Source organism: Mytilus galloprovincialis, chromosome 6 (assembly GCF_965363235.1).
Source record: "Mytilus galloprovincialis chromosome 6, xbMytGall1.hap1.1, whole genome shotgun sequence".
Taxonomy (NCBI): domain Eukaryota; kingdom Metazoa; phylum Mollusca; class Bivalvia; order Mytilida; family Mytilidae; genus Mytilus; species Mytilus galloprovincialis.
Window position 1 is genome coordinate 7,911,134 of NC_134843.1, and position 23,335 is coordinate 7,934,468.

The 23,335-nt window shown below is 32.2% G+C and overlaps 1 protein-coding gene across 3 annotated transcripts; it reads left to right on the forward strand.

Moving 5' to 3' along the window:
* Positions 1-1,297: 1,297 nt before the first annotated feature.
* On the forward strand, positions 1,298-23,154 carry LOC143078841 (uncharacterized). 3 transcript variants are annotated; one of them, XM_076253834.1, is made up of 8 exons: positions 1,298-1,451; positions 6,542-6,596; positions 7,529-8,758; positions 9,015-9,569; positions 12,089-12,410; positions 14,326-14,516; positions 16,094-16,225; positions 20,939-23,154. In XM_076253834.1, the coding sequence occupies exons 2-8, from the start codon at positions 6,575-6,577 to the stop codon at positions 22,954-22,956; spliced, it is 4,470 nt and encodes a 1,489-aa protein (XP_076109949.1). In that variant the 5' UTR covers positions 1,298-1,451; positions 6,542-6,574; the 3' UTR covers positions 22,957-23,154. The 3 variants fall into 3 exon arrangements, with proteins under 3 accessions (XP_076109949.1, XP_076109951.1, XP_076109950.1); XM_076253836.1 differs by lacking the exons at positions 14,326-14,516; positions 16,094-16,225; positions 20,939-23,154 and adding an exon at positions 10,718-10,766 and having other exon boundaries at positions 12,089-12,173; XM_076253835.1 differs by lacking the exons at positions 1,298-1,451; positions 6,542-6,596; positions 7,529-8,758 and adding an exon at positions 10,718-10,766 and having other exon boundaries at positions 9,451-9,569.
* The last annotated feature ends 181 nt before the right edge of the window (positions 23,155-23,335 follow it).

Sequence of the window (23,335 nt, forward strand, 5' to 3'; positions counted from 1 at the left end):
CGGAATTCGATCCGATACAGCAGAATCTGTCACGACATAGCCACGATTGTAATCCGACTAGACAAAATCGGCTAAGTTGCCCCGAATGTTACGGGACGCACCTAACTGTCGGGGTGCTTTGTCGAACTTTTCGAACCCTTCCCGACTGGTAGGAATCTGTTACGAACTAAAACAACTGCGTTCAGACAATGATAGGACATTCCAGATAATTGAGGATACTAATCCGACTCTTTCACTTTTCGTGTCGTATTGCTGTCTGATCTCAAACGGGAGCAATAATCGGCAATGTGTGAACTCCGCATTACAGAAGGATTTTAATCTATTTTGGGGCACATTTTATTTTTTATAAGTAGTTTTTTCATGTTTGTCACGATCAGTATCTTACCTAGTGCTACTTGTTCTTATATTGGCATTTTTTAAAATGAAGTTCCTTTCTCATTGCAGCATAATATACTTTTCAAGTTCAAAATTGCAAATCTAATTTGAAGCGAATTTCTTTTGTTATCGCTGGTTATCTTTATAAAAAATAATGAGATGTAGTAGGATTGCCAGTGAGACAACTTAACTATTTACCAAAATTATACAGGCAAATTTTGTTCACGAGTGAATTTCACCTGGATCACATTTTCATGCAAATTTGACACGAACTTGTTCAGTGAGATTCACGTAAATGTAACGTTAATTTCACATGAATAGGTAACACACATTGTTGTTTTGCATGATTTTATTCAAATTTAAAAATTGTGCAATGCCAAACTACAAGTAAACATTACCGAAAGGACGTAGCATCATGAGTTCGCATAACTGAATCATAACCGTTGTATACATAGAAATCATGTTTAGTCCCCGGGGCCTTAAGTCATGTTTTCATCATCTTCAAAAACAACTGTTTGTACCATACAAATCCTTGGTACTGATAAAAAAAATATTTAAGATATAACTACTGTGTTAAATTAATAACCTTTATCAGAGACATACTTCTCAGTTTCGTTTGATGTGTTTTAGATTTTGGTTTTGCCATTTGATTAGTGCTTTCCGTTTTGCCTGAATTTTCCACGGCGTTCGGTATTTTTTGTGATTTTACTTTTTATACATACACAATAAATATATATATGTCTCTAGTTAAGTAAAGATACCTTATGTTTATAAGTCAAAATCCTATACAAGACAAGTTTTAAGAGAGCCCGAGTACTTCCAAATTTAGATAGACACGCTTTTTTAAGAAGCTTAAAGTTTGCCGACCAATTCAAGCGTTTAAAAGATGAAGTTATAAGTACTTTCTCGCGGGGTTTTTCACTTTCACTTTCGATTGGACTGGCAGAGATTTTTCTTTTGTAAATGATTATGATAGATTGTGGACAAACTATGTGATGACAGTGTCTAATTAATTAGTGTGAACATATGTTTATGTACAAAGGTGTTATAAACGTTCTTTGCAGTCGAACTGAAAGGTAAATGATATTAAATGGCATGTCCTTATTTCCTCCATGAATATGAAAATTTTGCATACAAAAAGAAAACAAGTAATTATTTACACAGTAAACAAAACATTATATATTTTGAGATAAAAACACAATGAAAAGAAAAAAAACTGAAAAAAAAACATATTTAGATAAACACAATGTTACCAATGTTATTTCAACTGATCGGGTGGAGATTATGTTTTAATTTGCATAACCATAAGGACATCCTATTTGAAGATGTGTGTGATAAGGATGATTGCCATTATAATTATTGTTAAATTCTAATCACCTATCAGTGTCATAGCATACACAAAAGAACTGAGTGTATGTTATGGGACAAATAATTTGACACTTCATTGATGAGTTTATCCCAAAACTCCTGAGCCTACTTCGATTCGTCCAACTCGGGTTAATAGAGTCTGTCGAGTTAAATCGACTGAGAACCGAACAACCCGAGTTTGACCTTTTGAACCTACCCGAGTTAACTCTACATCAACCCTGGGTCGGGGCAGGTTAAGTCGATTTTCAAGATGGCGTCAAATAAATGCAACAACAAAAAATGATACAATATAACTGGTTTTTGACCACGGGGGGGTCTCTTCCTATATAAAGGTATATACATATGTGCCGCTGGAATGGGTCCCTTTTTTGATCTGTCAAATATATCAATGGGGTGCAATTTTACCGAGGAAATATATCAATAGGTAGTAATTGACCGATATAGGTACTATTTGAGCTGATAAATATATGAATGGGTTATGATTTCGCTGTGAAATATATGTATAGGTAGGGATTTCACAATTATTCAATATATGAATGGGGGGTGTTTTTAAAATCCCAGCTGCACACCTGTACCCAAAATCCCATGTTGAGACCCCCCCGTGTTTTTGACTAAATACAGCCGTAGAAAAGGGTTGACAAGGGAACTTAGGCCTAAATTAAAATATTGTTTGTTTCCCCAATCCTGACCCTGCCAAGCCAGGTGTGGGTAGGTAGGTAGGGAAATAATTTTATTTTTCAAAAAAGCTTGACATTATCGGACGATCCAGCAAGCCTGAAAATCCAAAATGAATAAAATAATATTTCACTTAGTTTTGACAATAAAATTTTATGAGTAGCACCAATTTTGCAGGGTCGGTCCGGATTTGGGAAACAAACAATATTTTATTTTAGGCCTTATGTTTGCCTGCATTATGGTTATATAATATATTTAATATGCACACAGACCAAGGTGAGCGACTCAGGCTCTTGAGAGCCTCTAGTTTTTATATTGTATGTATAATTTTCCAGTGTAACAGCATGCAGAGAATACAAAATAAAACCTTTTTTTTTAAAAAGAAAATAAAGATAGGAAATGCAAACTCTGGAACATGTGGAATATCATATCAACTGTGAGATATAAATTATTGTCATATAAGCTATATGCTTTTTCCCTACATTGATATAAGGCCTAAATTAATATATTGTTTGTTTCCCCAATCCAGGTGTGGGTAGGTAGGTAAATAATTTTATTTTTCCAAAAAGCCTGAATATTATCGGATGATCCGGCAAGCCAGGAAAATCAGAAATGAATAAACTAATATTTGGCTTAGTTTTGACAATAAAATTTTATGAGTATGGCCATTTTTGCAGGGTCGGTCGGGATTGGGGAAACAAACAATATTTTATTTTAGGCCTAATATTAAAGCACTAATATTCCTATATTTTCAGTTAGAGGGAAATTCAAATACAAATTCTTTTTTCTGAATTATACATTATCTTTCCTTGTAGATCTAAAAAAACTTTCAAAATATGGCACAAAATTATCATAGGCTTGTACAAGTGTTTTTCTTTTAATACCTTTAGTATTTAGTTGTGAATTTTTCCTGTATTTATTCTATCATTAATTGTTCTTTTTGTACATTTGATTATTCCATGGTTGGATATAAACAAAAAGGGCCGAGACAGATTTACTGGGTAAGAAACCTAGTTGAACTCCTCCATAGTTTCATGTTCTAACATGGTGCCAGTATGTAGTTCCTATTGAAACTGTATCAATTTACTGAAACAGTATAGAAATGATAATTAACACTTATATCACACAATAAACCAAATTTTATTACCTAAAAGTAATAACCATGCAAGTGCAATGATTTTACATAAAGTTTCGTTAAAATATATTAATTACTTTCAATTTCTACTGTTTTATTGTGTGATATAAGTGTTAATTATCTTGCTTGCTCTTTATCAGAAAGTCCCTGTCTTTCTGTACCGTGAAAATCATTAAATAAGCCGCAGGTTTTTTTCTCTATCTTTGTCCCTGAGTGTTATACTCAGGTGCGCTTTATGTATGCCAGATTTTGTGTACATCTATTTTTAACTTGAAGATGTTGTGGTTAATGCAAAAGATCAATTGAATGATTTAGGATCAATGATTTCAGTATATTTTTCTTTTTTTTTTATTCCCAAGCCAAGGGTTACCCCCCAGTCCCACCCCTTCTACTTTCTTCAGTCCTCTCCTCTCCATGAAATAAGTGAACTGGATTGTAACTCTTGGTAGCTAAGATATATGTGGTAAAATATAATTAATGCAGGAAGGATAACTATTTTCATTTATTGCTTGTGAACTAAATTAAAGTGATGTAAAATTTCCAGCAGGAAGCATTGACATACAATCATATATAAGTTACAATTTCTGGTTTCTTTCATTTTCCTTGATGACAGATAATATTTCTATGAGATGAAACTGTTGTAAAATATTTGGATATTTATGAAGATTTTTAACAGGCAAGTATATTTGCATATTTGCATTTAGTAAAGCTAACAGTGTTTCATAATATTATAGATGTTGATCAAATTTTATTATTTCGACTAAATATCACAGTGTTCCAATTTTTATGATAATTTCAGTTAATATTTCAACTAAAATGAGTTAGAGTCATTTATCAAATGTAGTTACTTTTGATGTTGCTTTGAATTACAAAAAAAATACAAATGTAATACAACTGGTTATACCGTCCAGAGAATAAATAATTGACTATATAATGTGGATTGCATGAATGCATGAAAATATACAAAATTTGTCAGTCTCACACCTTATGTTTTTTATAACTAAATGGCTAGTTTTTATTAAAACTTATGTAGTAATATGTACATATTCTTTCTTCTCCCAAAAATTCTATAATTTGTTCAAATTTAGAAAAAAAAAATTTTCCTTTAATTGTTTGCTTCCAGTAAACAATTGGCCAATATGTCATGTATGTTTTCTGTATACAGTGAACTTAACGTTAACTTTTCAGGTAAATATCTGGTGATCCCAATACGCATGGATCTGTCTTTGAAATAAACTAATATCTTATTGTAGATGTTATACACGTGCGCAATATCCATGCTTCTTTGTTGATTGTTTACTAAGGTGACATTTGATAAGGCCACATTTAAAGGAATGTCTGTTTCCCCATCCCCAGGGTCTTAATACCCTTTGTAAACAGACCAGGAAGGTAGGTTAATTTTTTTTACTGGATGTCATAGCATGGTTACTGCATGATGAATGGTTTGACTTGTCCAGTCGAGGCCACTTATCAGTTGTTTGTGCTCAATTTGACTGTATTTATTCAGGTTATTAGTCCTTTTGCTTTCAAGCACTTTTCAAAAATGGAAAAGAATTATTTTCGGGAATAAAAATAATTTCGATTTTTTTGGTGAAAATAATTTTTTGATCTGGGGCTTATTTTTGAACCAGGTGGGGGGAGGGGAAACAGACATATTTTTTATCTTGGCCTTAACTACGGTTTCAAAAAATGACAATTAATTAGCTGCCATACTTTCACATCACAACAGACTGAGAGATTTTTTTTATCGATAAAAAATTATAAAACATGCACAAAAGACTATGTTCATGATGTTTATGATATGTATATATCCATTGGTTCAAGAATTGAATAAACATTATTTTTCACCAGTCACTTGTTTCATATGGCTTTAACTACTTTCCAAAAATATTTAATTGTACTTAAGAAGACAATATTCAAAGGAAAATAAACTTGATGAATTTAATATTGAGCTGATGTTAATAGGTATAAGTTTTGTTGGTCAATATAGGAAAGGTGTGCTGACAAAAGATGTCTCTAAACACATTAACTCCAAATGGAGCTTTTGTTAGTAGAAGCCATATCAATAATGTGTATCAGTAGGGAAAAATGTAAAAGCATAAGAATATAGTATATATTGCCAATACACATAATTTACAGTGCCTGTGAAGTTTTATAGCTTGACCGGTTTGGGTCCAAAAAGGACCTTCTTCAGAGGCAGAATGGTGGATAAATATTTGCACCCTATTTATATAGATATGGTAACCAGCGGTTTAGAGTTAACCGGCGGTTCTGTCAGGCTATGAAACATCACCAGGCACTGTTAATTATGGGTATTGGCATATAGACTATATTATTAGGTAAAGGTTTTGTTCCTTATTGAAGGTCAAATAATGATATGCCTAGCTTGCCCTTTGTAAGACATATAAGTTTGACCTGTATTTATAATGATTATAATGTTAAAACATTTGTATAGTTGATTGATTATGCAAAATATAAATGAATAGAAGTCAATCTTTGAAGATTTTATTGTTGGAACTTTTTTGGTTATGATGTAATCTCAAATAATTTAAGTTATTTTTACATAACCTTTTTATGTACTTTTTTGAAGTGTAAAAAAACCTGATTATGAATAAAAATTCCAGAAATTACCAATTTCTACAACTGGACATTTTTTCTTATAGTAAATTTTCTTTTTACTCCATACATAAAAGTTCAAGTGATCAGGAGAAGTTACAATAAATTATAAAATAGATTGATAAGTTTAGAACAATGAGTTATTTCAGTTTTTGAATTAAACTCCTTAAATTAACAGAAAGCTACAACAGTTTGATTATACATACATACTGTATTGTAAGACAAAGGTCAACAGTTCTGATCATATGTGTACTATTAAGAGTTGAAGAGTGGGCACTGAGAGTACAGTCACAGCCTTCAAATTAAACATGTAAAAAGATTTCCAAATACTTAAGCCTCCTTATGATTACAAATTACTTTTTTCCATTACAGATTGTTTAAAGAGTCAAATACAAATGCTGTGAAATGGGAGAGAAAAAGAATCGAGGTAAATTTTAATGAAGATCATTAATTTACATATTTTGTAAAGGTTTACATTTCATCATTAATTTACACATTGTGTAAAGGTTTACATTTCATCATTAATTTACACATTGTGTAAAGGTTTACATTTCATCATTAATTTACACATTGTGTAAAGGTTTACATTTCATCATTAATTTACACATTGTGTAAAGGTTAACATTTCATCATTTACAATCATGTTAAAAAATAAAAAAAAAAAAGACATTTAAAATCCAGAGCTCAGATCTAAATATAGGATGAAATATTTCTGAGATCTGTAAGTCCGGAAATTTATAGTGATATACACTTATGAACGTTCAGATGTGTGGCTATAATTATCCATGGACAAAAAGGTCACAAGTTTTACTACATTTACAACTGTTAAAATGTTAGCCATGACCCCCAGGTCACGTAAGACAAATATAGAACAAGACAAATATGATATGTCCTGATAAATCTGATAATAACTAATAGGTATTTCACATAATATTTCCCTCTTCTTATTTTATAAGTCAGTATTGTACAATTACTATATCTTATACATTATTATATCTGTTTAAAAACTACTGTTTATTTTTTACAAAGAATTTAAAAGTTGAAGTTTGATGATTGACATAGACGGATCCAGCAGGAGGGTACTGGGTGTTGGAACCCCCCTTTTTTCATGATCAATGCATTTGAATGGGGACATATTGTTAGAACCCCCTTTTATCCTTGTTCCTTGAATTTCATAACTTCAAAACTAAGCAAAATTTGTTATTTTTTCCTTAATACTTCTGAGCTATGTACCGGTAATGGAAATTCCTTAGATGAAGAGACAATTATTTTAATAATGAAATCTTCATGGTAACTGGTAACTTATTGTACCTTTGATTGATGTTGCTGGAATTAATTTCTAGAAAATTCATTTTGTAGATTTATCGTCAAAGTTACCTAGGAACAATATGCCATTGAAAGACATATTCCAGAAAAAGATTGAGAATTCTTCCAGTTTCCTTTCAAATGTATGGAAACCTCGTTATAATGAGGGAAATGATGGTCACCCACATCAAATCACAGAAGATAATATCATGGCAAATCAAGATAATATCAGAAAAGATGGAAAGCATCACTCAAGGACAACAAAGAACTGTTTACAGGTGCAAGAGGTGTTTGAAAACAATTGTGATGACGAGGAAGAGAGACAAATACCATGTATGTGTGGTATTATAAACTGTCCTATTGAAATAAGAGAAAGGCATAAAAATGAAGACCCTCCTGAAAAAAGAATGTTCAATGACTTTGAAATGATGAAATCATATAAAGCAACAGATAGAACATTTCCATTTTCTTTTCTTTCATTAATGTGGTTTCCAGGTGAAGGTGATGATAAACGTCCATTTCCACTATTATCTGATGATGACTCTTATGAAGAAAGGAGTGAAGATTTCATGTCATCTGCTTCAATGAGAATTTTAAATGAAGCTTTTCCTGGTATATTTGGCAGGAAATCAAAATCATTAGAAGAGAATAAAAATGAGAAAACAAAGAAACAGGGCACAAATTTTGAGTTTTTGCCAAAATCTTTAAGACCACCTCCAAAACCACCTAGAAAGATAGAAAGAAAACTACAATTTTCAATTTCTAATTATGACGAGGAGAAAATTGAAAATGACCAGTCTTTGAATAAACTTGAGAAGTCTGCAATTGATAAGGCAGATAATTTGAACAATGGAAAATCTATTGATGACAATGATTCAGTCATTACAGATGAAAATAAATTAAGCATTTCAATTGATCATAGTCTTCATGGTCTATCAGATAATTCCAAACAGAAGAAGCCAGATTTCAGTCAGTCATTTCCAACCAGCGGAAACAAGAAGTCGAGTCTAGGCAAAGATAGTAACCAAGTATTTAGTAGGTCTTTCACTAGTGGTTTACGAACTGAAGGTGCAGCCTCAAAAAAGTCTGCAGAGGATTTAAGAACTTCAGGATCTGGCCAGCAAAAATTAGGGAAAAACAGTTCTCAGGGTTTGAAAATTGACCAATTAGACTCTATAGGCATTGTGGATGATACCCCTCCCTACAAGAGTCAGAAGAGTAATACCTTCCTCAGCAATAAAATAGATGACTTTGATGATCCACTGGATGATATATTTGGTCCAGGTAGTTTAAAAACAGTTTAGTTATGAAAAAAAAATTATTTTCATTTTTATTTTGTATGATAAGCTTTCATCTATTTTTAAAATTACAACAGCAATAAAAAACCCAAATCAACAAATCCCTCTGTTTCAGAAAATAATACTTTAAACTTTCCTGTTGTCATTTAAGTATATTTTAAATATCACTGCCCTCTTGAAGTTAACTGTGATGTATAATTATGGGTTACAAAATGATAATGAATCAAACTGTTTTGTTTAAGAGTGTGGTCCTAAGCTTGAGGAATTTCCTGACTTATTAAGTCATGATAAACCAGAGGAAAGTGGTGCCTCTTGTGTAAAAAAAAGTGTTGCTTCACCACCTATAGCAAGAACAGACCCCAAGACATTACCGGAAGAACACATGCCAACACGTACAGACCCGGAGACATTACTGGAAGAACATATGCCAACACGGACAGACACGGAGACATTACTGGAAGAACACATGCCAACACGTACAGACACGGAGACATTACTGGAAGAACACATGCCAACACGTACAGACACGGAGACATTACCGGAAGAACACATGCCAACAAGTACAGACACGGAGACATTACTGGAAGAACACATGCCAACACGTACAGACCCCAAGACATTACTGGAAGAACACATGCCAACACGTACAGACACGGAGACATTACTGGAAGAACACATGCCAACACGTACAGACACGGAGACATTACTGGAAGAACACATGCCAACATGTACAGACACGGAGACATTACTGGAAGAACACATGCATTATTGTCCTGCAGTAGCTCATCACCACAATGGTAAAATAAGTACTTAGAATCTTTTTATATGGCTGCTACATTTTTTATAAATACCACAATGTTTGCATCCACATTCACATTTAGATCTCAGTAACTGATTGAAAATTATTGATATGATATATTGTACTTATGGGGTTTTGAAAGCATTCAGGTTATATATCAAGATATTGAATAAATAACCTACATTGAAACAATAAAACTGAGAATGGACATGGGGAATATGTCAAAGAGACAACAACCGACCAAAAAACAGATAACAGCCAAAACCCACCAATGGGTCTACAACACAGTGAGAAAATCCTGGCACCTGGAGGTGTACTTCAACTGGCATCTAAACAAAAAAGTATACTGGTACAGTGATAATGGATGTCCAAACATATGAATGAACTATAATTAAAAACCATATTAGACTAACAAAGGCCAAAGACTGCATAAGGATGCATCTAGGAAAGAATGCTAGCTTTCCTTCTAAATTAGGTCACATTATCTTTGATTTTTGAAGTATGAAGATGAAGATTACTTTGTATGTTGGTAAGTTTTATAATATCCTAATAAAATAGATCCTGCTAACCTACATTTTACACTAAAAAATGTTGATGATAATATTTTTTTTAAGTTCAAACTTCTATTCACCTTATCACTATTTAACCACCATTACTGGACATCACAAAGAAAAACTTTGAGGTCATAATAGAAAATATCTTATGCGTTACAATGGAAAATGGATTGTTGTATGACATCAATAGTTCAAGAGGCACAGATTCCCAAATAGCAACAAGGTCTACATGTATTTTCAAATAAAAATGACTTAAGTCAAAAATTTGTATGCCCCACCTAGGGGCTATATGTATTTCAGTCTGTCTCCCTTCATTCGTCTGTCCGTCTGTTTGTTCATCTCTACTCCCATCTGTCCCACTTCAGGTTAATGTTTTTGGTCAAAGTAGTTATTATGCCAAATTGAAGTTTTGACCCCAATTGCATGGTACACTGAACATAGAAAATGATACATTGTAATGCGAGTGGGGCATCCATGTACTATGGACACGTTCTTGTTTTTTTCAATATTATTAGTTATAAAATATACATGTGTACTTTATATAATGTACTATTTTTTTTAAACTGATAATTATTTTATACAAATTTCATAGCATAATAGTCGCAGATACTCATCATATCTAGAGCTGCATGACAACAAAGGTTAGTTTGAAACAATCATATAATGTGATCAATTTTTAATTGACATTAGGGGTTTTAAATACCAACATTCAGTTTAATTTCATATTTTGATAAAAGCTTTTTTTACAGGGCCCAATTGTTGTAAGTAAACAAATTTGTTTATAATTGACATTACATTGCTACTTGTTTAACTAAATTATTCCTGTTCATGCTTTTACTAAGCTGCAAGCAATTTTGCTTTAGATTTTACTCCTCGTTAAAATATTTGGTAGAAAAGTAACTACTACTTTATGAAATATTAAGCATGTACTTTTCATATATTTGTTTGACACATGTTTGAACAGGTCAGAATACAAAATCAGCTTTTATTCGATGTTAGTCCCAGTGATATTGTCTTATGTGAAACTGTCAGCATTGCTTCAAAATAGTATTTATGAATGTTTTACTAATTTCTTTAAAAATGCTATATTCATTGAACTGCTGTAGTGTGCATGATATAAGGAAATATGCTCCAAAGTGTATCTTCTACATTGAATACTTGCACGAGTGATTTATCATAAAAGAGTATATGTTCCATTAAGCTCAAATATCACTATTTCTAGCTAAAATTTCCTAATAGGAAATAAAAGCCTTTCTTTCCTTGTATTAAAGTCGTCTTGTTTGATTCAACTTGTTGATCTCAAAGTATAAAAATAAGATGTGATATGATTGCAAATTAGACAGCCATCCACTTATGACCAAATCATGCAGAAGTGAGCAGATATAGAACAGTATGGCATTCAACAATAAAGAAAAACCATACTGCACAGAAAGCTATAAAAGGCCCAGAAATGATAATAATATGATCATTGATTTTGTATGTTATGTTTTCTGGTCTGTGGGTCCATTCTTCTGTCTGTCCCATTTCAGGTTAAAGTGTTTGGTAAAGGTAGTTTCGATGACGTTGAAGTCCATATTGTCCATTCTTCTTGAAACCTAGTGCATGTGTCCCTATGAAATGATCTTTCTAATTTTAATGCTGAATTAGAGTTTGGACTCCTATTTTTTACGGTCCACTGATCATAGAAAATGATAGTGCGAGTTGGGCATCCATGTACTATGGACACATTCTTGTTATTTTAACAAAATACAATGAAAAAAGAGTCAATATATATTCATTAGTACTAGATACATATAGTTCATGTATAAAAAAAAAAAGAATAATGTGATACCAATGACTAATCACTTAGTGATTCATTTATGATTCATTTATTTTTGTTGGTTGAAGAAAGTTTTTATTTTATTTTCATTTATAATTGATTTCGTAGATCAGTCAATTATTGAAAAATGTATTATTCTTTCAGTATGTTGTAAATGTAACCAGTTTACAAAGAATCAGCATATGCTATATGAGTTGGGGAAAACTGAGGGGTTAGAAATGCATGATGTTGTTCCTGATGGAAATTGTATGTTTAGAGCCATCATTGACCAGCTAAGAATGCAAGGGGAACTAACTCTTACATGTCATCGTATCAGACAAATGGCAGTTGATTATCTGAAGAATAATCCTCTCCAGGATGACGGTACTCATCTTGAAGATTTCTTTGTTGCTGATGATGAATCCTGGGAAGAGTATCTAAAGAGGATCTCTAGGGATGGTGAATGGGGTGACCAAATTATACTTAGGTAAGCTCAAGAAGATTGCAAGGTTTCTTTGGGGATGATAGTAGATAAAAGTGAGGAGAATGTTTAGAAATGTGGAATAATTGTAGATTAGATTATAGTTAAAAGTAAAGTGTAAGAGAATTTAGGAATGGTAAATGGAAAGGTATGATCATATATATTTGTTCAGTTAAGTTAAGCGTTTGTTTAGGAATTATCAAATTATGATTAGGCTTATGAAGTTGAGGATAATTGTGGATAAAAGATTTTGATAAAGTTATCTCGAGGACTGCTTATAATAATAAAATAAATTTAAATCTTAAAGTGAAGGTAAGGATCTTGTTGAAAAGTGGTGAATATGGAGACCAGATTATACTTAAAAAGATAACTTAGGGGACTAGCAGAAGAATGTTAGGGGATCAGAATACAATTTAAAATTTGTATTAATATCCAGTTTAATTATCTCCCCTTAATTGAACAGATTCCTTTACTTTTATGCCCCCTCCATTGCACATTAAGGTTTACCCTTTGCTGAATTTTTCATTTCCCTTTTCTAACTTAAGTTTGCCGCAAACAAATGTTATGAAACTTATAGTCAAAGCTTATTAAAATAAAACACAGGTCTCCAGTTATGTCCCTTTGAAATGTTATATGCAAGCAGGGCATCATCTGTGTTCATTCTCCAAGTAATTAGAAAATTTAAATGCATTTCTTAGATAATTTGTCTATGTCTTTACAATTATTTTTTTTATTAAAAACCCCAAAATACCACATATGAACACACAATAAATCAGATGAAACGGTCTTAATTCATCATATTGATACAAAGCAGGAAAAAACATCTAGCAAAGACACAGGTCAGACATTGCAGGTAATTGATACATCCCCACAACAATAAAGACACAAGTACAGATCTGAGAGTACTTGCAGCTACTGACAGCTAGTTCAAAAATTATTGTTTGTCTTGGTTATTAGTTCAAAAGAGTCATATTTTGGCAGTTTGTCTACTCTATTGGAGGGGCCGAACAGGGGTACCTTTCTCCCGTCCCTCGGCTCCTTTCTCCTACCCCCAGTTTATCTTGTCTCCCACCCTGATAACATGAAAAAACTAGTGTATAGGATGCTAATTTTAAAAGAAATCAATCAAATGTCTTTGTTTTTTATGGCTCTTTTCCGTCTTGTCCTTTCACAAGATAAAAGTGTTGTTTCTTTTGCTTCAAGAACCTCTATTACTTTTTCACTGACTGTTAAACTGTCTGTTTATATTGAATTTGTAACTTGGATGCATGCCTTTTCCAAATGAATTTTTATAAATACAAACTATAGAAGCACAGGATAATATGTGAAAATCCTTTCTCTGGCCCTCTCTCTCCTCTCTCCCGCCCCTTCTCTCCTTTCTCCCGGCCCTTTTCTCCCTGTGTCTCCCTTTACCCTGTCAGCCCCCTCCTATTGTGCTGTTCAGTATTTATGCCTCATTTATGGGCATTATGTTTTCTGGTCTGTGCGTCCGTCTGTCTGTTCGTCCTTCCGTTTGTTTGTTTGTCCTTCCATTTGTCTGTTTGTCCGTCTGTCCCGTTTCAGGTTAAAGTTTTTGGTCACAGTAGTTTTTGATGAAGTTTAAGCCTGATCAACTTGAAACTTAGTAAACATGTTCCCTATGATATGATCTTTCTAATGTTTATGCCAAATTAGAGATTTTATCCCAATTTCACGGTCCACTGAACATAGAAAATGATAGTGAGGATGGGGCATCCGTGTACTTGGGACACATATTTGTTTTAATATCTTATAAATTGCTTAAAATTTACCAGTCAGCACTTGAAAAAAAAAGCTCATTATGAGACTTCCCAAAGATTTATTTTTCATTTAAGAGTTGGCACTGTCAATAAAAGCTTATTGTGAGACTTCACAAAGATTTATTTTTCATTTACTATTTTAGAGGGTTAGCAGAAGTTGTAAATAGAGAGATCTCTATCATAACTACAATTGGTGATTTTCACAATCAGACAACCATAACACCCCAAGGTGCAGACAAAGACAAGAAGGTCAAAACAATATGTTTGGGACATGTGAATGATCAACATTACTACAGCTTAAGACCAAAAGGCTGGCATGAAAACTGGTATAGAGGTATGACTAAAAAATTTAACATCTAAGGAATATTGAACGACTTTCTTGTACATTTAATAGACAAATGATAATATTTAAATTTGAAATATATATATTTAAAATATGTTATTATTATTTTGAGGACTCTCAGGAAGATTAGTTTTAACTAATGGGATCATCCTCTTGAAATAAAGATTATTTATTTATTTTATTTATTTAATTACAAATATCTTCAATGTTAGAGTCATCAAAATTTAGATACACAGATAGCCGCGCCTATTTTTATTCATATTCTGTCAATTCATATAAATTACATGTCTCCGCTATGCATCACAGGTAACCTCCAATTAAGACAGTAAAACTACCAATGGACAACTCCAAAGCTTCAAATACATTACAGTTATCTCTAAATTGTATAAAAATGACAATATAAAGTTGGTACTTGCAATTACTGGACTACCATTTGTCAATGGTTTTTCATGGTACAAATACCTTTAAGTCATCTAGAATAATGGTCAGTCAACTTATTATTTCTCATTTAGTTGGTTATTTGTATTTTTGTGTTTTATCTGATTTGATAAAAGACAACCAAAAAAGAGTTCCCTTACTTCTGGGCATATTATTCCATAGGGAGTTTGAATTGGCTTTTCAAGATATCAACTTCCTCAATAACATTGTTATAATGGTATACTGTGGATTCATTTATTTACGTGGGTACCAATTTTTCGTGGATTAAGGAAAACTTGCATGTTCGTGGATATTTAATTTCATGGTTTTGCTTAAGTCTTTATACAAGCCTATAGACAATTTGTCATTCGTTGAACATTTTTTTTGGTGGTTCACATGTACCCATGAAATACACAAAAATTGGTATCCAACGAATAATAATGAATCCATAGTATTGTATTTATCTGATAATAATAATATCTTAATAATTGCCATGTCTTGTAAGAAAGAGAGAGACTGTCCATTTGTACATACAATTTGTAAAAAATAAAAAGTTTCTGATATGGAATAGGATAAAATCCCTTAATTGATACCAAAATATTTATACTTTTCTCCAAGTTCTAGTTTAGTGAAGAGTATTTTACAGGTGCAGTAGAATGAATTTTAAATTTTTATTTTTATTATTATTTTAACTAAATGAGCCCATTTATTCTTCATTTCCTTCCGCAGAATAGACAAGATATAGATACAAGAAGATGTGGTATGAGTGCAAATGAGAAAACTCTCTGTTTAAATCACAATTTGTAAAAGAAAACCATTATAGGTCAAAGTACGGTTTCAACATGGAGCCTTAGCTCACACCGAACAGCAAGCTATAAAGGACCCCAAAAATGATAAGGGAAAACCCATTTAAACAGGAAAACCAACTGTAGATATGTATGTATATGCAAGCTATAAATAAACCATTTTTTTCAGAGTACCAGTACCTACATGTATAAAAATTGCTTATTCATATAAAAAAGAAGATGTTATATGATTACCAATGAGACAACACTCCACAAGAGACCAAATGACACAGAAATTAACAACTGTAGGTCAGTATGTATACTATGTACTAAGACCATTTTGTATTGATTTCTGATTACTAACAGGAGCAAGGAGAAAACAGTTATTGGAACGTCGTCCCTTCTATAGTAATGATGGAGAAGAACAGAGTAATTCTTTGGAAGAATCGTCGTCAGAAGAAGAGTTGACATTGCCATGCAGACCAAGTAAACTAATAGGTATGTCTTTTTTGTTCCCTGTGCCATGTGGTGAGGAGGACATAGAAAAAAATATTGTCCTTCTGTCTGTTCATCAGGTCTTGTTTGTGCTCTTACATACACAATTCTTGACAGATGTTTATGAAACTTACGGTATATCATAGGTTTATATCAGCAATGTCTTGGACAAAATCATACATTTTTACATTTTTAGCTGATCTATTATTTTTTTAAAGTTAAGCCTCTTGGAAACACTTAGTGTAAGGAAAAATGTGTCGTTAACACTTGTTTTAACTTTTGTCATATTTGTGAATCTTATATGATAGGTTTATATCAAGAATGTCTTTGACGAGTTTGAAAATCAGTGCAGATCAATTTTTTATATAAGAGTTATTCCCCTTGGAAGCGTTATTTTATGGAAAATTGCATTGTCAGCACTCTCATGTGTACAATTCTTGCCAGATTTTTATGAAACTTAAAACATAGGTTCATATTATCAATGTCTTTGACGAGTTAGAAAATCAGTTTTGATCAATATTTTTATGCCCCATTTATGGGCATTATGTTTTCTGGTCTGTGCGTCTGTTCATTCGTCTGTTCGTCTGTGCGTTCGTTTGTTCGTTCGTTCGTCTGTCCGTCTGTCCTGCTTTAGGTTAAAGGTTTTGGTCAAGGTAGTTTTTGATGGAATTGAAGTCCAATCAACTTGAAACTTAGTAAATATGTTCCCTATGATATGATCTTTCTAATTTAAATGCCAAATTAGAGATTTTATCCCCTTTTCACGGTCCACCGAACATAGAAAATGATACTGCGGATGGGGCATCCATGTACTTGGGACACATTCTTGTTTTATAGAGTTATGCCTCTTGGAAATATTAATTAAATGGAGAATTGCCTTATGCACACTCTAATGTGTACAATTCTTGCCAGATATTTGTGAAATTTATATAATAGGTTTATATCATCAATGTCTTTGATGAGTTCAATAATCAGTGCTGATCAATTATATTTAAAAGAGTTATACCCCTTTGAAATATTGATTATATGGAAAATTGCATTGTTAGTGCTCTCATATGTTCAATTTCTTTCCAGAATTTTATGATACTAATATAATGGGTTTATTTATATCAGCAATGCCCTTGACACTTTCGAAAAATAAGTTCTGATCCAATATTTTTATTTTATATTTTTAACAAGTTATGCCCCTTGGAAATATCAATTATAATGATAATCCCTTTTCATTTGCTCTGTAGCCTTTATTTCTCGAAGATATTAACAAAAGTTTTAAAGAACAAAAAAAGTGCCTTTTTATACGCCCGTCAAAATTTTTACGGGACGTATTATGGTATACAAATGTCCGGTGTCCGTCCGTCTGTCCGTCTGTCTGTCCGTCTGTCTGTCTGTCTGTCCGTCTGTCTGTCCGGCGTAAACATGTCGCACCGTTACTTGAGAACAACTTATCCAAATTTCATGAAACTTAACATAGTTGTTTCTTATGATGGTCAAATGATCTGTATACTTTTTGGTGAAAATAAGATTAAAACTTTTTGAGTTACAGCACTTTGTAACTAAAACAGGGGTGTGTTTTTTTCACTTGTCGCACCGTATCTCAAAAACGATTCTTGATTATGGCTTAAAACTTTAAACACTTCTTAGTTATATTAATCTTAATATCTGTATACTTTTTGGTGATGATTCAAAATTTTATTTTTGAGTTATTGAGTATTTTGTAAAAAAGGGGGAGGGTTTTTATACGCCCGTCGTCTTTTAGACGGGATGTATTATGGTATACCGTTGTCCGTCCGTCGTCCACACTTCGGACAATAACTCAAAAACACTTTCACCAATTTCCATGAAACTTAAGTGAATTGTTTATATCTATTGACGTAAGCTCCCTTTCGTTTTTTTTTTAATTTCAGATTTTAAGTTTTGGATTTATGGGGCTTTATTCATAAAAATGGGGGGATTTTCAACACTTCGGACAATAACTCAAAAAGGCTTTCACCAATGTCTATGAAACTTTGGTGAATTGTTTATATCTATTGATGTAAGCTCCCTTTCAATTTTTATAAATTTCAGATTTTAAGTTTTGGATTTATGGGGCTTTATTCATAAAAAAAGGGGGATTTTCAACACTTCGGACAACAACTCAAAAAGGCTTTCACCAATGTCCACGAAACTTTGGTGAATTGTTTATATCTATTGATGTAAGCTCCCTTTCAATTTTTATAAATTTCAGATTTTAAGTTTTGGATTTATGGGGCTTTATTCATAAAAAAAAAGGGGGATTTTCAACACTTCGGACAATAACTCAAAAAGGCTTTCACCAATGTCCATGAAACTTTGGTGAATTGTTTATATCTCTATTGATGTAAGCTCCCTTTCAATTTTTATAAATTTCAGATTTTACATTTCTGTGTTATGAATTTTTATGCTTAAAAAAGGGGGAATATCCAATTTTGGGACAATAACTAACACTTTCACAAAATTTTATGCAACTTTAATAAATTGTTTATATCTATTGACATAAGCTCCCTTTCCATTTTTATAAATTTTAGATTTTACGTTTTCTTAAGTAATGAATTTTTATACTTAAAAAAGGGGGATTTTATGAAACTTTGGTGAATATATTAATGTAACATCCCTTTTGATTTGTATATATATTTCTAGTTGATTATATAAATTCATTTAAAGCATAAAAGACAAGTTAAAAGAGCAACGGGCGTATCATGCGCTAAAGCGCAGCCCTTTATTTTACATGTCGCACCATATCTCAAAAGCGATTTATGATTATTGCTTAAAACTTTACACATGTCTTTTTTATATTAATCTAAAGATCTGTATACTTTTTGGTGATGATTCAAGATTTCATTTTTGAGTTATTGAGTATTTTTAAAAAAGGGGGAGGGTTTTTTTTACATGTTGTGCCGTATCTCAAAAACAATTTATGATTATTGCTTAAAACTTTACACACTTTTTTGTTATATTAATCTAAAGATCTGTATACTTTTTGGTGATGATTCAAAACTTTATTTTGGAGTTATTGAGTATTTTGTTAAACAGGGGAGGGTTTTTTTACATCATGTCGCGCCGTATCTCAAAAATAATTTATGATTATTGCTTAAAACTTTACACACTTCTTTGTTATATTAATCTAAAGATCTGTATACTTTTTGGTTTTGATTCAAAATTTTATTTTAGTGATATTTAGTTTTTTGTAAAAAAAAACAGGGTTGGGGGTTTCACATGTCCCGCCGTGTCTCAAAAACAATATATGGTTATTGCTTAAAACTTTCTCAGAAACTATTTATGATTATTGCATAATACTTCCACACAAGACGTCGGGCGTATCATGCGCTCATGGCGCAGCTGTTTATTAGATATTATCCTTGTACCTTGAACATTTTTAAGATATTGTCCTTGTACCTTGGACATTTTTTAGATATTGTCCTTGTACCTTTAATAGACAAAATATGTACAATGTATGAGACATTACAACACTGTTCTTTTATATGGCAGAAAACAGGAACTTTTATATCTTCAGATAAGAATACTTTGCAAACATTTTTACAATTTTTCATGCTAAATTTTTCATTTTTCATAAAAATCAAAACTTTTTATATGTACTGTTTGAATTATTTATTTCTGCATGCAAGATTGTAAAATATCCAAGGATACGATGTATTTTTATGCTTATTTTAATCTGCCAATCTTTTTGAATGACACACTGGTGTTTTGATTAAATATTTTGTCTCCAAGCAGACATATTTTGACACAATTGAATATTAGTTCATTTTATATTGATTCAATTTTCGATCAACTTACTTTAAATAAATATAATTATAAAATATAATTATTATAATATAAAAAAAAAATGAAAATTCAACAATGGTTTTTACATAAAATTTCAGGACTGTATTAGGAAATAGTTTACTATCATATTATTATATTTTTGATAGTCCACAAGATTTGTTGTTTAAAGGTCACTGAACATGACCCCTAGTGGCTTATCTCCATTTTTTACACGCTGCAACAAACAAAAACAAGTCTCCATAAGACTGAAAGATTTAAATTTCCTTGAACCACATTTTTTCTTGAATCTGCACCTTTACATAAAACTTTGGCTTTATTTAAATGAAAACTTCACCCATTATGGAAAAGTGGATATACTGGTTATTATATAATGTAATCATGGGCAGATATAGGAACTAGGATGCTATACTGCTTTATAACATATCAGTAGAGGTATACATTTTATCATTGCTACCGACCTTGACCTGAGGTGAATAATAGGCCTCATTGAACCTCTGATGTATTGTCCAAGTTAAACATATTCAACTTTCTGTACAAAAAGATTTAAGGGACTCGAGGGTATAAATCCATTTTATTTTTATATAGGACTTTGTCATTTGCTATAAATGAACTTTATCATATACACAATAGAGAAATAGAATTAAAAAAGGGGGTAACCGTTCATTTAAGCTCACAATCTGCAACGAAAGAAGCTTGCGTTTTGTTAGAATACTTTTTTCTGTTGAACTTATAGGAGAAATAGATGTAATATCGAAATTGTTGATTTTGTACCATATAACAAGGTAATATCTAAAAGTGTAATAAAGAAAATTTGAAATTAAATTCACTCTCACAGTAATAATTTCCATGATAGGATTCTGTTTTATAAAAAAATAAAAATCTTTTTATTTCACATATATATAATGTTTCTGTCTTTTCCAGGTTGCAGTTCTCAGCACATTGATGCATACTGTCATGCTCCAATTTTTCACATGAATTTCGTAATAGAGAATGTGCTACCAAAAAATAACATATACACAACATATAGATATGGAGGTGGCCGAAGTCACATAATATCGATTGCATTACAACAGCAATGGGAAATGGCTGGTAGTGTGGAAGAAGGACTTTCCGTAAATATATATACCTCAAGTATTGAGAATAATCGTGGAATGGGAAATGAAAGCTTAAATGCGGTGAAGGCATCAAATTCTCCAAATCTATTCAAACAATTTGGAAAACAAGTTTTAGTCTTTAAAGATGACCCATATGAATTAGGGAGTGATGTTGCCATCATAGATTCTAAAACTACCAGTCCAGGATTTACCCATGTAAAATCAGAAAAAAACCAACCACCGCCATTCTTCACAGAAGTAAACGGAACATACTTTTTATCGAATACATCCTTTTATACTGGAATGAATGCAAATGGAACATTGAAAAACATAAGAAAATTACGTCTCAAAGACCCGTATCTCATTTTTCAGAAAGATGCTTGCATGATTTTTTATTGTGGTAAATGTCCTAATTGGCCGAAAGAAGCAAGTGGGTGGATTTTAAGGAAAAGGCCAAGTGGTTGGCCAAGCACGTCTTTGCTAGAGGAGACCATTAAAGTTCCATGTCTTCTCACGCCAAAATACCATCCATTGAGCAGAAACCCTGATATTGAATGGATGTTTGACTTTTCATTCCCTGAAACATTTCTTCTGAAAGATAACATATCAATAGAACAGAGATACTGCTTTCATGTGTTCAAACTTTTAATAGATTTTCATACAGGTCGAAGAAAGGAGTTGTCTACCTTTGTTCTTAAAACTATCTTCCTATACACATTAGAGGTTATACCTTGCCAGCAATGGGAGACTTGTCCCTCAGCATGCATGCTTTACATGACAGAAACCCTACTGTCAAGTTTGAAGGAAAGGAAAATACCCCACTACTTCATTCCTGAAAACAACATTATTTCTCATTTGAGTGGTACTATTCTTTATCAGTTGATTGAAAAAGTAAATGTTGTACGTGAATTTCCGATCATGTCTGTTATTCTGATGGCAGAAAGTCATGGTCTTATGACAACATATGTCACTGACCAAATTATTGAAGATTTAAATCATCTCTCAGATGTAAGCAATATTCATGATTCAGTTCTAAATACATTCATTCCCGCATACGCTCAAATAACAGTCACCTCTCTTGCTCGTCAAAAATTACGCCAAGCAGTTACTGCAGTGACCACTGGATATAGTTTGTTGCAAGACCTTCCACGATGCAGTGATGATGTTTTCAATCCCTATGAAAATATGTCTTTAGAAATGTTCATTCAGGAAACCACTGATGGGATGAAAATGTATCAGGTTTGGTGGCTATGTTTCTTTGTGGATCTCTTCAAAAAGAAAAATACTTTGAAATTATTTACACGAACCAATCCTTTCAAGAAAATTGTGGATCTCATGGATGATTGTCCTCCAGGTGACCTTGACGATGTTTCTGTTCCTAATATTATATTAAAGTTTTACAGACATGAATTCGAATGCAAGCAAGTTAAAGGTTCTGAATTTATTTTAACAATGTGCACATTTTTAATGCAGGAGGGAGAATATGGTCTGGCAGGACATTATTTAAGGGGAATAATCAAAATGATGTCAAAAGTTTTGAATGACCCTGATGCCATAATGGCGGCAGTTTTACAGAATCCAACTTGTCAAAAGTCAAAGGAGAAAAATATTGATTATCTTATGCAAGCTTTTATAACTGGGATGTCATCAAGTTTGTTCATTATTTTCACAAATCTGTACCGATGTTATGAACATCAAGGACAGACCGGATATTTTCAAGAGTACATTGAACAATTTGAATCTGTTTGTAAGAACATGGCCACGCCCTCTGCTTTATCTTTTCTTGCTGAAATCGGCAGATCATTAGGGACTAGCAAGAAGATTAAGGATGTTTTAAAACATTAAAACCATAAAAACTTAAAAACAGCAAGTGTTAAATATGTACAAAAAATCTGCAATAAGAACTTTTAATTTATGGGAAGAAAAACCATAAATTAAGGTAGCTGTCATGTCTTCCTCAAATTGGATTTTGAAAAAAGCAGAAAACAATCAGTCTAGATCATTAAGGAAATGTGCAAATTGGAGAGTAAAATTTAATTCATGTGTAGGACTTTTGGTGTTAATATAGAAACTATGTGGTTTATAATATGTATGGCTGTTTTACAAATTAACTCAGATTTAAGGGGAAATAACTCAATAACTTTTACAATAGAATGTGTTGTGAATTCACTTATTTATTTAGCAATTTACGTTATTATGTAGCAAGAAAACAGATCTTGTGACC

Excerpts from the sequence above, each read along its gene's own strand:
- LOC143078841 (XM_076253834.1), top strand. The coding sequence starts at position 6,575 with ATGGGAGAGAAAAAGAATCGAG. Across the intron at positions 12,411-14,325 it reads GGTGACCAAATTATACTTAG|AGGGTTAGCAGAAGTTGTAA; the intron begins GTAAGCTCAAGA and ends TTACTATTTTAG. Across the intron at positions 14,517-16,093 it reads GCATGAAAACTGGTATAGAG|GAGCAAGGAGAAAACAGTTA; the intron begins GTATGACTAAAA and ends GATTACTAACAG.